The sequence below is a fragment of the Fusarium falciforme genome, chromosome 6 (genome assembly GCF_026873545.1).
Source record: "Fusarium falciforme chromosome 6, complete sequence".
Classification (NCBI taxonomy): Eukaryota; Fungi; Ascomycota; class Sordariomycetes; order Hypocreales; family Nectriaceae; genus Fusarium; species Fusarium falciforme.
Genome location: NC_070549.1, coordinates 473,779 through 486,312, shown reverse-complemented (window position 1 = coordinate 486,312; position 12,534 = coordinate 473,779). Strand labels below are relative to the sequence as shown.

At 50.9% G+C, this 12,534-nt stretch overlaps 5 protein-coding genes across 5 annotated transcripts; 3 read left to right on the top strand and 2 right to left on the bottom strand.

Moving 5' to 3' along the window:
* Positions 1 to 584: 584 nt before the first annotated feature.
* On the bottom strand, positions 585 to 1,442 carry NCS54_00768000 (Hypothetical protein; the record flags this gene model as incomplete). Its single annotated transcript, XM_053153095.1, has 1 exon — positions 585 to 1,442. The coding sequence occupies exon 1, from the start codon at positions 1,431 to 1,433 to the stop codon at positions 585 to 587; it is 849 nt and encodes a 282-aa protein (XP_053009070.1). The 5' UTR covers positions 1,434 to 1,442.
* Positions 1,443 to 4,081: 2,639 nt separating this feature from the next.
* On the top strand, positions 4,082 to 5,794 carry NCS54_00767900 (MFS domain-containing protein; the record flags this gene model as incomplete). The annotated part of the gene is made up of 3 exons (XM_053153094.1): positions 4,082 to 4,449; positions 4,503 to 4,660; positions 4,830 to 5,794. 3 exons carry the CDS (start codon positions 4,082 to 4,084, stop codon positions 5,792 to 5,794), a joined length of 1,491 nt encoding a protein of 496 aa, XP_053009069.1.
* Positions 5,795 to 6,396: 602 nt separating this feature from the next.
* Positions 6,397 to 7,998, top strand: NCS54_00767800 (DAO domain-containing protein; the record flags this gene model as incomplete). The annotated part of the gene is made up of 1 exon (XM_053153093.1): positions 6,397 to 7,998. The coding sequence occupies one exon, from the start codon at positions 6,397 to 6,399 to the stop codon at positions 7,996 to 7,998; it is 1,602 nt and encodes a 533-aa protein (XP_053009068.1).
* Positions 7,999 to 9,744: 1,746 nt separating this feature from the next.
* Positions 9,745 to 10,672, top strand: NCS54_00767700 (HRXXH domain-containing protein; the record flags this gene model as incomplete). The annotated part of the gene is made up of 2 exons (XM_053153092.1): positions 9,745 to 10,159; positions 10,206 to 10,672. 2 exons carry the CDS (start codon positions 9,745 to 9,747, stop codon positions 10,670 to 10,672), a joined length of 882 nt encoding a protein of 293 aa, XP_053009067.1.
* A 253-nt stretch (positions 10,673 to 10,925) lies between these two features.
* NCS54_00767600 (Hypothetical protein) lies at positions 10,926 to 12,366 on the bottom strand (the record flags this gene model as incomplete). The annotated part of the gene is made up of 8 exons (XM_053153091.1): positions 12,253 to 12,366; positions 12,177 to 12,206; positions 12,037 to 12,127; positions 11,911 to 11,952; positions 11,666 to 11,858; positions 11,478 to 11,615; positions 11,009 to 11,428; positions 10,926 to 10,959 (listed from the first exon to the last, which is right to left on the bottom strand). Exons 1-8 carry the CDS (start codon positions 12,292 to 12,294, stop codon positions 10,926 to 10,928), a joined length of 990 nt encoding a protein of 329 aa, XP_053009066.1. The 5' UTR covers positions 12,295 to 12,366.
* Between the last annotated feature and the right edge of the window lie 168 nt (positions 12,367 to 12,534).

Genomic DNA, 12,534 nt, shown 5'->3' with positions numbered 1-12,534 from the left:
AGCAAGGCACTTGTGTAAACAAAATGTAACTGGCCGTGCTGATCATGACTCAAGGATTGCCCTGCTGCAACCCCCATGAACTATTGACCGGCAATTTACTTTCGTTAAACAGGGGGAGATTGAGGGCTATTTGCGCAACATCATGTCATAGGCTAGGTGAGTGTCATATCTTGAAACAAACGGAGGAATCGCGTATTGGGGGGGGGTTGGGCAAGGTTGGGGTTTGATTAGGCTTAAAACCTTGATTGAGAAGCAGACGATGACATCAATTGTGAGGGAGGTGCATAGTGTGGCGATAGTGACAACCCGCCCCCTGATATTTCCTTTTCATCCCATGTGAGAATTTAGAGCATGTGGTGATACACTGCATGACATTGTGAGAGTGTATATGTAATTAAAAGGACCTCCGTTTGGGCCCGAAACTCAAGGCTCACATCATATTACACAGCGCTCTGACCCTGACTGTCGATCTAAAAACGACCATGTTTCAAACCATGTAACTATCCAGCATTACAAAACCCAAAAACATGCCAGCTCATTCGTACCACAGATAGAAGACACTAAGGCCTCATCATCTTGTCCAACTATCGGCCCCCAACCCACCACTGCCTGGGAAACTCCATCCCCCATTTCGTCGTTAAATTCCGTAGCTCCTCTTCCGTTCCCGGCACAACATTGATAAATATTCTCCCGTGTTCTCCCTCGCTCATGCTAGGCTCTGAATGCACGGCGCCAAAATCCCTTCCGACTCGAAACACTGAACACTCTCCCGGCATGGCTGCCTCGACACCCAAGGGCTTCATGGTCTGAGCGAGCTCCTCCCTTACGGCTTCGGCAGCTGATGCGCAGCCGACGCAGCGAATACTTAGGCATTCATGTTCTGTGCTAGCTGCTACTCGCGCATTTTCTTGTCTTTTTCGGGCGGATGCTTGGTGTTCTAGAGGGATGAAGAGGGTTGATGGACCGAGAAGTGTCGTGCATATCTTCCAGTTCGTGCCCGAGTTGCGTTCTCCATTCTTGTACTGTGACTTGAGTCCTAACCGTGTCCCAGGCAGGTTTCCCTTTGAAAGGTCGGAAAAGAAGAGCTCATCGGTATGCCATCTTGGACGATCGTACTCATGAGTCGGCGTCGTAGCACGAATGGTGAGCATATAATGCTTCAGACCTTTGCTGACGAGCAGAGAGTTGATGTACTTCAGAAAAGGGAGAAACCTCGAGTGAACAGGGCCTGTAAAGGTTGCCTCGGCAAACTCGTAAAAGTTGGCAGGGAGCGCCGAGTCCGGATCAGGCGATGAGAATGGGTCGAGCAGGGGACCGCAGTAGCACCAATACGCAGTGCGCTTGACCGTGACCGTCTCCTCTTGGTCGTCGACGGCGCGGTACTTGAGGAAGCTAAAGTCTTTGTTGAACGCTTCTGCTACGGCTGCTGCCATGATGGTTTCTGGATGAGTTGGGGATGTAAACAAACATCGGTGACGACCATGTCAGGCCACTTTTGTCGGTTAAATAGCAAGGTTGAATCCTTCCGCACGCCCGTCGCGTGACTAAGCGGATCTGTTGGCTGTGATGCTTCGAGGGCAGTTTCAAAATAAGAAGCACAAATAATCTAGAGTTCTATTGTCTATGAAATGTTGCTGCACTTTCTCTCGGTGAGAGGTAGGCTAGAGGCCTGTTCATGGTGTAGGTATATGGGCCGGCCTCGACAAGTCCGATCGGCTCCGCTTTTACCCCCTTTCTCGGATCTTTAGGCAAAAGCAGCTCATGTTAACACTGATCATGCCACCTACAAAGACCCTGTTGCCACATATCTGCGTCTGTAGATAAGCTTAAGCGTCCCTCGCGATCTATCAGATATGACCCATCTGGGGACGAATATGGCTAAGATCTCACTGAACGCGAGTGAACCTGCAGTTCACAACCCCTCTTGGGATACACTGACATGACTATGCGGAACATTGCTATCGAGAAGGGCTGCCTAGATAGGTATTCTTGTTACAGACTTAAAATAACAGTGAGCTAAAATATTGGAAAATTCTCCAAGCCAAATTAGGGGTTTATGATAGTCTCCTCAAATTCTCGATTTAAGATTCAAGCTCAAGATGCTATCTGGGGATGCGCATTATATAGGTATATAAGCTGCTGTCCCAAATCTCTATTGCCACTCAGTATTTTTGCATCAGCGTGTAGTTGCACATCTCTTTGGATCCTGCTAGTTGAGCAACCTGTCGCTCTGACAGTTTCGCCCACCACCCCAAAGAGTTGGAGGTGGCTCTACGACTTGTAGTGGATGGCAAACATCCATGGCAATCAGATTTACAAATTAAAAGAGGTCTCAAATTTCCAGAGTTTCTCTCGCCAGTTTCATCCTCTTCTCGTTTTTCGATTCTCTGCGGCTCGACGGTCAACCTCATCACTCACCGCAAAATAGCCTGAAGCCTTGGATAAATAATAACGGGACCGGTTGGATCAGATGCTCCATGTCTTCAAAAATCATCTTTTGCCCAAGAGTGGCTTCTGCCTGAGGATTGGTTGCACTTCCAATGCTGCATTGAACCTCGAACGTCGACCTCGTGCGGTGGCTTCGTCTGAGCGCACAGAACCTGCGAACTCGGCCTTGGCTACTATGCATCCGTCCGAATAAGCCCATTTTCCCATCAATAAATTCTCGCAACTGATAAGTCATTTTCCTTCTTGAGGCTGACAGTTCAAACGCCGGTCAAGCTCCGTAGAAGCGGATGGTTCCACTTGCCAGCATGAACGACATCTGCCTCCTCGTTGGACTGACCGAGTGGCGCTCTAGTATTCGCCAAGGATTATTTGTGGTATCAGCTCGTTGCTTATGATCTTTGAGTGCAGGGCGATAGCGGTCAGGCAGGTAGACCGAGCTTGAAGCTCCTGATGATCCCACGTTTCAACCAGGAACAGCCTTGTTCGATTTACCTGATCAGAGATAAAACCTCAGCTGTGTAATCTTTAGTCCTGGCTCAAATTCCCTTGCCAAGCCGTCGGTGCCTGCCAAACGCCTTGTGCGCTTGCACCCTGGTATTGGCGTCATCGTCTCCACGTGGCAGCCATCTCGTCCTCCGGGCCGTCTCGTACGCCAGAACGGAAGATTGGCGTCTCTCACTCGGGTTGTGGGGCCGTAGTCGGCCATCGGTCGGTGAGAAATTGTACGGGTGGGATAATGGGTGGGATATGGATCTATGAGCGTTGCAGGGTGGTTGTCTTCCGTCTTCGTGGAGGAAGTCCAAGATGGTTCAGTGGGCTACGATCAGGGCTCTCAACGCTTCAGAACCGAACTACGTTATTCATTCAAGCAGAGAACCAGCTCATAACTACATATTGATGGACATGATAAGACATCGAACCATCCCTAGAACATTTGCAGGTGTCATGATAGTTGCTTATTGATGTCGTGCATCTTTCCGGACTCGGCGTCTTAAATCCGAACAAAACGTTATCTTGGCAAATCTCCTAGTGCCGATACTGGTTCCCGAGTAGACACTTTTAACGGCCGCAGAAAGACGTTTATCCCACAATCTATACCCCATACTCTCATATTTGATGGGTTGCTGGTGACGTGATGCGGTGGGATAATTATGCGTCCCTATTCGACCCCGGCTTCTGCCCCACGGACGCATAGGACACAAGTGTTGACTATAATTGCGTGATGGCACCAAACACCGTCGGGGCTGCTCCGATTAAGGCGGTTTCACGGATACGGTTAACCTCTGGCGGGTATTGAACAGGCCATGGGAGTGCATCTACTCCGATAGAGTGGGCACATGTGTGGGACAGCATTGAGAGACCTTGTTGCCCCATACTTGTATCTCTACTTTCGTGCCTTTGATCTGGTAGCCGAAGGGTCGGAAGATCCAGAAAATTAAGCATATTTTTTCTCGCTTGGTGTCTGATCCTTCCGTCACGTCATCGAGGTGAGACTGCTTTGGCCACTTGTACAGTATCAGGAACTACTTATAAGTTCATGAACTGCAGTCTTTTGCAGAGAAAAGAAGACCGCCACTTCTTCTAGCCAAGACTTGCCCAACGGTTGCCCAGCCTTGCCCAGCCTTAGCCCACCATGTCTGCGCCCTACGACGACAAAGACGCCGGGCGTGACAATGCCTCGTCCAAGTCTGAGCCCTCTGCCACTGTTGTCGTCAGAGGGAATGAATCTGACAGCGATGATGGCCTGCCGCCCAAGACGTGGCGATCTTACATCTGGGATACTCTTGACAAGTCCCCTGAGGAGCGAAAGTTCTTGTTCAAGCTTGATGCTGTGATTCTCACGTTTGCTTCTCTTGGGTACTTTATCAAGAACTTGAACCAGATCAACATCAACAATGCTTTTGTGTCGGGAATGAAGGAGGATCTCAACATGAATGGCAATGAGCTTAATTACATGCAAACACTGTGGACTGTTGGCTACGTCATTGGAGAGATTCCCAGGTATGTTAGCACGATGGGAAAGGGCAATTTAGCTTTATACTAATGTGGTCTAGTAACCTTTTGCTCACACGAGTTCGACCATCCATCTGGATCCCCGCTTGCGAGGTCACTTGGTCCGTCTTGACCATCATCATGGCCAAGTGCACCAATGTCCAACAGCTCTACGCCCTCCGCTTCTTTATTGGCCTGGCAGAGAGCACATTCTACCCAGGTATGCAGTACTATCTGTCGGCGCAGTTATCCCATCAATGGCCGGGCTTCCTTCCTTATCTCTCAATGACATCTCCATCTTACACAAGGCCGGGCTTTATCTATAATAATCAACACAACATCATCTCATCATATCATGATGTCAAAATGCTAACATAGTGGCCTCTCAGGAATGCAATACATTATTGGATCATGGTACAGAAAAGATGAACTTGCCAAGCGCTCGTGCATCTTCCATGCTACCGGCAACATTGGCAGCATGTTCTCAGGATACCTCATGGCGTCTGTGTACCGCCTCGATGGCGTTCATGGCTTTCACGGCTGGCAGTGGCTTTTTATCATTGACACTGTTATTTCGTTGCCTATCGCTGTGGCTGGCTTCTTTTTCTTTCCCGACGTGCCTGAAATCACCAAATCTTGGTATTTCACCAAGGACGATATCACCCTCGCGAAGAGACGCATGGAGCTAGAAGGAAGAGCGAACCGCGCCCCTTTCACTTGGGACAAGGTCAAGAAGATCTTTGCCAGCTGGCATATTTACCTTCTTACTCTCTTGTACATCCTTTTCAACAATGGCTGCGGTGGTATGGCCCAGCCTGCCTTCCAGCTTTGGCTGAAGGGTGAGGGATACAGCATTTCTCACGTCAACACTTACCCGACGATTCAGTCCGCCGTGGCTGTCATTACGACTCTGATGTATGCCTGGTTTTCTGATTCCGTCTTCCGAGGTAGCAGATGGCAGCCGATTCTGTTCTCCGGCACTTTGCTCACAGTCTTTTACTCGAGTCTGGCGGCGTGGAATATCCCTGACGGATGGAAGTGGGCTTGCTTCATCCTTATCGGTATCGGTGGAGGCATCAGTGGATTGACCTTTGCCTGGGCTCATGAAATCTGCAAGGACGATAACGAAGAAAGGGCGTTGGTGGTTGGAAGCATGAACGAGATGGCCTACGTCTTCCAGGCTTGGCTGCCCCTTCTTATCTGGAAGACGACCGAGGCACCGCAGTATCCCAAGGGTTACGCCACCATGGTTGCTTTTGCTATTGCGATGGCTGCTACAGCGATTGCTATTCGATACTTGCATAGAAGGGAGTTGGTGGCGAAGAGGGTTGCGGCAGCTGTGGGTGAGAGCTGAGTTGATGGCCTAGTACACAAGCGGCAGATAATGAGACCCAAGGTGGATGGTATGTTTCAATACTTAAGAAAATTGAAACTTTCTTGACTTGAGCAGGCTTAAACTGTCTTAAATAAATCGCCAATCGGACTACATGCTCGAATTTGGCCAATCGAATGAAACTTCTAGAATTGCGTGCTGTTACTGCAAGACACACACCTAGTCCGACTATAACGTTAAACAACCAACTGCGACCCCATAAACACCATCCCTCAACTCGCCTTATCAGTATTCATCATACCCTAGAGCAAAGGCGTCAGTCGGCGTCGAGTTGGGATAGCCGGTTTTGTGACATAATCCTCAAGATGACGTGCTCAAACGGGTCCCATCTTTCGCCCTCTTGGATGCTCGAGAGCGCACACAATAGACGGCTCGAATGACCCATCGGGAACAAACGCGGAGGAAAGAGGCGAGTCATTTTCGACATCGTAAGAGAATGGGGCCTGTCTGCTTACAATTAGTATTTCTGCGTCGGTTGTTTATATGGGTGGTGTGCCCGCATTGAGTCCACTTGCAACTGTTCACAACTATAGCTTGAGCCAATTTCAGCTTTGTTATTTGCAATGAGTCCTTATCTTACAAACGGACGCTCGCCGTCACCTGATGAGCCTGCCAAGTTTAGTCCTGGCACCAAGGTTGCCGTTGTCGGCGCTGGAGTGAGCGGCATCTGCACAGCCGCCTATCTTCTCAAGAACGGAGCCGATGTAACCGTCTTTGAGCGATCCGGGGTCACGTCTGGGGTATGGCACTACGATGACAGGGCACCGACGACTACAAAGTACCCCAGCGAGAAGCCCTCGGCCGGCGACTATGTGACCTCACTGCCTGGGCAGTTCCTACCAAAGACTACCGACTCGAAAGCCAAGAATGGGGACAGTACTCATCCTCTTGAAAGTGAAGACTCCGATACTCGTGAAGTCTCCTTTTCTCCACCGGGTCCGGCTTACTTTGGCCTGCGAAACAACGTCCCTACAAGTCTACTCTACAGCAACCTCGGACCTTGGCCAAAAGGCACCGAGGACATCACGAGCCACGTCAACATCCAAGACTACCTTCAAGGACTCAGCAAGGAACACGGTGTTGATGACGTGACAATCTTCAACACTCGAGTTGAGGACGCCAAGAAGAGCGAGGATGGATCCCACTGGGCGATAAGGACGATAACCCACCTCAGGGGCGACGGTCAACCCCGATTCCTCGAGCGAAACTGGAAATTCGACGCCTTGGTCGTGGCATCTGGTCACTACAACCTTCCTCGTATCCCTGATACCCCTGGCCTTGCTGAGTGGAAGGCTCACTTTGGAGACGCCATCATCCACACCAAGCAATATCGTCGCCCAGAAAAGTACGCCGGAAAAACGGTGCTCGTCATCGGCGGCGGTGCTTCGGCTTATGATGTTTGTCGGGAGACGAGCGAGACTGCCAAGCGCGTGATTCAGTCAACAAGGGGTGGTGATTTCGATTTGCCTCCCGCCATGTACCCAGAGTCTGTTGAACATGTTGGTGGCATTGAAAAGTTTGTCCTGGAGAAGGATGAGTCTGATCCTTCGGCGTCTGTGAAGAGCTACATCTTGCTGAAGAACGGCGAGAAACTTGAGGGCGTCGATGGTATCGTCTTGGCGACTGGATACCTCACCTCTTATCCCTTCCTCTCACAATACCATGGAGACGATGTGCCAACGGACGAAGCAACGGATGATATTCTCATCACGTCAGAAGGAAACATGGTGCACAACCTACACAAGGACATCTTTTACATCGAAGACCCCTCTCTCTCCTTCATCGGCGTGCCTTATTACACGGCAACATTCTCCCTCTTTGACTTTCAAGCCCAGGCCCTCGCAAGAGTCCTCACAGGAAAGGCAACACTTCCAAGCCGTGCGTCAATGAGGAAGGAGTACGAGAACCGCGTTGCTCTCAAGGGACGTGGACGGAAATTCCACAGTTTGGCCGACGACGGTCTCGAGGTCGACTATGTGAACGATTTGCTGGAGTGGGTCAACTCGAGCCTTGTAGATGACAAGACTGAGCCTCTGCTGGGGCATTCCAAGGAGTGGCTTGATACGTATAGGACGGCGAGGGAGCAGAGAAAGTTGTTGCGTGTGGCCAAGGGTGTTGAGCCAGAGGGACTTTGGGCTAGACCGAGTGACCTAGCGCAGGCTTAAGTATGTAGAAATTTGATAGAGAAATAAGAATGTTTTTAAGCGCTGAATCACACAATTGGGTCTAGTTTTGAGGTGGTGTCAACCTGCTACAGTCGCCAAGGTCTAAATCTAATGCTACCGTCTCATGCAGGGGACGGGATCTACCTTTGGGCTGTTTAATGACTTGCATGCTCAGTTGTGGGTGTGCTCCTGCAGGGGGAAACGGAAAACAGAGCCGCTATGCAAGAAGAGAGATCTTGGGTTCTGTGTGTTTGGTATCAGCTTGGCATATCTCATGCACAGGTAATTCCGGAGGTGTGGTTAAGGGGATATGAACTGGTGGAGATGAGTAGAGGAGGTTAACCGGGAGGTTGGGTCTGGTCTGGTCTGGTCTTTTATGTAGGGTAGCTTTAGGATTTGCATTGACATTGATGCTTCTAGATGCTGTGTTTTGGGTCCGGTGATATTGCCATCCCCAGTGAAGCCATGTTTGTGCTCAGATGCTTTCGCGAGGGGAAGAGTCAGCACATCTCAGATAAAAGGCGCTCACATCTTCACAGTTGAATAAGCATTCCAATCATGAAATGACGCTTCATGTCTTCTCCCATCACTAGGCAGCCATTGTTGGGCGTCTTGGTCAGCTCACGAACCCGCCAAGCCATGACAAAACAATTGCTTCGCCAACGACGTCATGTTACCAAAGATCCGCTCTCACCAACGCTGACCTTGATGAATTTACCCTGATGTCTCTCGTGAACTCGCCACGCCAAGCCCGCCAGAGCCGTACCCGAGAACATGGATACAACTTGGGCGCGGGATGAAAAAAGCGTGGCTTGTGTGGGACAACGGGATTAACGACGATATGTGAAGAAACCAAGGTCAACCATCGGAGAAAGACTCGATCGGGCTAGTCATGCACTGTCGAGTCCTTCAAGGTGTTGTCCCCTCAGTAGAGTGCATATGCCAAGAGGCCGAGGCAGGTCTATCGAGGCGAGTCAGCCGCGAGGACGACGACGAGGATTTTGACTAACGAGAAAAACCAGAGATTCTATTTGGTAAATACCGCACTGGGGGATCCATCCATGGACCAAAGGACGGTCAACTCGTGGGGGACAACAGCTGCCCAAACAAGCATAACTTGGAGTCCAACGAGCCAGGGCGTTGGATTTGCTAATAGCTCACTTTAGGATTGGTACGACCCTCACGCCACTAGAGGCATCTAACTCATGAATTAAGCATATTATTTAACTTGAAGTGGCCTGCGTGGTGGGGTTGCACTCGACCGCGGATAGTCCAGGCACCTTGATGGTTTGCATGTAGTGGATTCCCTGAGAACCCGGATAGTCATGGTGTGACGTGGAGAATAATCACTTTCTCTCTTCTTTTCTCTTCTCTACTGGCAAGTACTGTGCTTTCATTTGTCCATCCTCCGGAGATGCCGCGGTCAGAGTAAACCAACATGCATCTCCCCGCTCTGCAGGCGAGGCTCTTTTGCCATGCGTGATGGGGTCAACCCCCACGAACGGATTCAACGCCGAGAATCCATGAGAGATGCTAGCTAGTCAGTAGAGACGGCGTAAGCAATGTTGGTCCATATCCTTGCCTCTTGAGCTTTCGCAAGGTTGCCATCTATACTCTATAAATACCCCGAAACACCTCCTGCATGAACTCTTGTTTCCTCAGCCACTCAGCCCTCATCATCAAGCCAAACAAACAGCCGACAACTCACTGAACCAATCAAGTTCAAGCCGACAAGTTTTATCCAAAATGATGTTCAAGTCCACCACCGTCGCGGCCCTCCTCTTCGGAGCCACCATCGCCTCCCCCATCGTCCCCCGCGAGGAGGCCGCCACCCAGACCGCCGAGGCCCCCAAGGCCACTGAGTCTGCCGGAGCCTACGACTGGGCTGAGGGCTGGAAGAAGACGTACCCCATTCACCAGTCCTGCAACTCTACCCTGCACCGTCAGCTCGCCAACGGCCTCGACGAGGCTGTTCAGCTGGCTCAGCACGCCAAGGACCATATCCTGCGCTTCGGCCACAAGTCCGAGTTTGTCCAGAAGTACTTTGGCAATGTTTCGACTTCTCAGCCTATTGGCTGGTACGAGCGCATCATCAACGCCGACAAGACCGGCATGCTCTTCCGCTGCGACGACCCTGACCGCAACTGCGCTACCCAGGACGGTAAGTCACTATAGCCTCACATGAGAACACAGCTAACAAAGTACAGAGTGGGCTGGCCACTGGCGAGGTGACAACGCTACTACCGAGACCGTCATCTGCCCTCTCTCGTTCGAGATCCGCCGCAACCTCGACCAGGTGTGCAACCGTGGCTACACCGTCGCCGCCTCCAAGCTCAACACTTACTGGGCCACTGACCTAATGCACCGCATCCTCCACGTCCCCACCGTCAGCGAGGAGGTTGTCGACCACTTCGCCTCGGCCTACACCGAGGTCACTGCCCTCGCCAAGAAGGACCCCTCCCAGAGCGTCATCGACAGCAACACCCTCCAGTTCTTTGCCATCGACGTCTACGCCTACGACATTGCCGCCCCTGGTGTTGGCTGCACTGGTGAGCCCGTGGAGGAGGAGAAGAAGGAGGCTAGCAAGACCACTGGCGCTGCTACCCCCTCTGCTACCAAGGAGGCTCCCAAGGAGTGCCACACTCACGACGACGGCGTTGTCCACTGCTCTTAGGTTTTGACCTAGTCTGGAACTCTGTTTCACTCATCTCCAGTTGACTTCATCTCGCAACCACTTATATAATAGACATTTAGATGATAAATGAGCGATGCCCGCATGAGCATGGCGCACATTGTTTCACTTATTTTGTTTCTCTGATACAATATGTGATTGTATATGACTAAGGTGAAGTAATCAATCTGTGCTACCCTCTTTGATATCATCATCATCAAAACGTAACCCCCAACATCAGTTCTCGGTGAACACTCTAGGCTTCAGGCTTCCTAGCATAGACGGCACAACTACAAACACGTTAGCACACAAAATATCGAATAGAATGAGGTCACATACATTGGCCAATAAGCGTGGATCTTAGGGTTGTTCCAGTCCTTTCTCAAGTCGGCCAAGAAGACCTCGACCTCCTCACGGCTCCAGCCCAGACCTCTCGTGAATGGAGCCATGGTCAGAGCCTCGAGGGCAGAGCTGGCATTCTCATTGTTCCAAGCACCGAGCTCCTTGAACTTCTTGTCCTTGGGCCAGCGGTTGGATGGCCACTTGAATCGCGTCTCGACAATGTCGACGAAGCCGGCTTCCTTGAGAAGGTCCTTGAATTTGGTGGTCCTTTCGAAAGAGCGGTTGAACTTTCCGGCAGCCTCGTCCAGAAGTCTGCACCACTTGTACATAGTGGTGTCCTCAGTCAAGGTTCCGTCATCGCTACCCATGATAACGTCTACGTCTTGCAGCTCAACATAGCCACCGGGGGCGAGGTTCCTAGTTACGTTAAAAACCAATGAGCGAGGTGAGTCGACGGGGGCCCTACTTGAAGATCTTTTCCAGATAGGATTGCCAGTTCTGAACGCTAAAGTTCATGAATCTACTGTGGATGTAATCAAATGGTTCACTGTAAGTCCACTCCTCGTCGATATCGTCAATCTCGAACTGAACGTTGGGGGGGACGCTGACACTCGGTTAGCAGTGTCCCAGATTGATGCTCAGGTCAACTCGTACAAGCTCGGCTGGATCGGGGAAAGGTCGACGCCAATGACGGTCGCATCGGGATGCTCGTCACCGAAGTCAATGGCCCAGATACCAGTGCCGGTGCCTACATCAAGGACACGCTTGACCTTTGAGCCAGGGAGGTTTGGGGGGCTCAGGCCGAGCTTGTTGTCAAACGTCAGGAGGCAAAGGTTATGCTGGAGATCTGGTCCGTGTCAGCGAGAAACAGCACTCATCTAGTTTGCGAGTGGCTCTACCCAGTCTTTCGCTTTCCTCATCATCGTTGGGGAGGTTGTATTCTAGAGTTGACATGTGAGCAAGCATTGTCTCAACCAACAGGCCAGGGCGTCGTGGCTGTATGCGGGTGTGGGTGCACAACGTACTGCCATCCTTGTACTTGTGGTATGTTCTGCCATTCTCCTGTCTATAATCGAGAATGGAACTTCTTAAGCTTTCAGTAGATGAGGAGGCATCCTATCCATCATAAGCAATGCACCCTCATAGCGAAGGGAAGTCCTCGTACCAGACCAAGGGCAGAGTCAGTATCATTGGCCTCACGCACTGTTAGCCAGGGTCCATGCAAGGGTAACTAAACCAACATCGTCTGCGGGAGCGATAACGGGAGCCCCAACGGTAGTCATGTTGCCAAATGGGGAATACCTAGGACGGGATAGTTGGTTCGCCGAATCGTGACAAAGAGTTCGAGAAGGATTGAGGTTCACAAATTAGCTTCCCCTCATTTACGAAGCAAAAAACATGCTAATAAATACCGCAAGCGACACCCCCTCTCTCATGCAGGAAATCTCCTGATGGCTACAGGGGTCTTTATCACCAGCTCTCGGGGCCTCGGGGTCTTGGTAGGAGCTCTGATTGGTGATTCA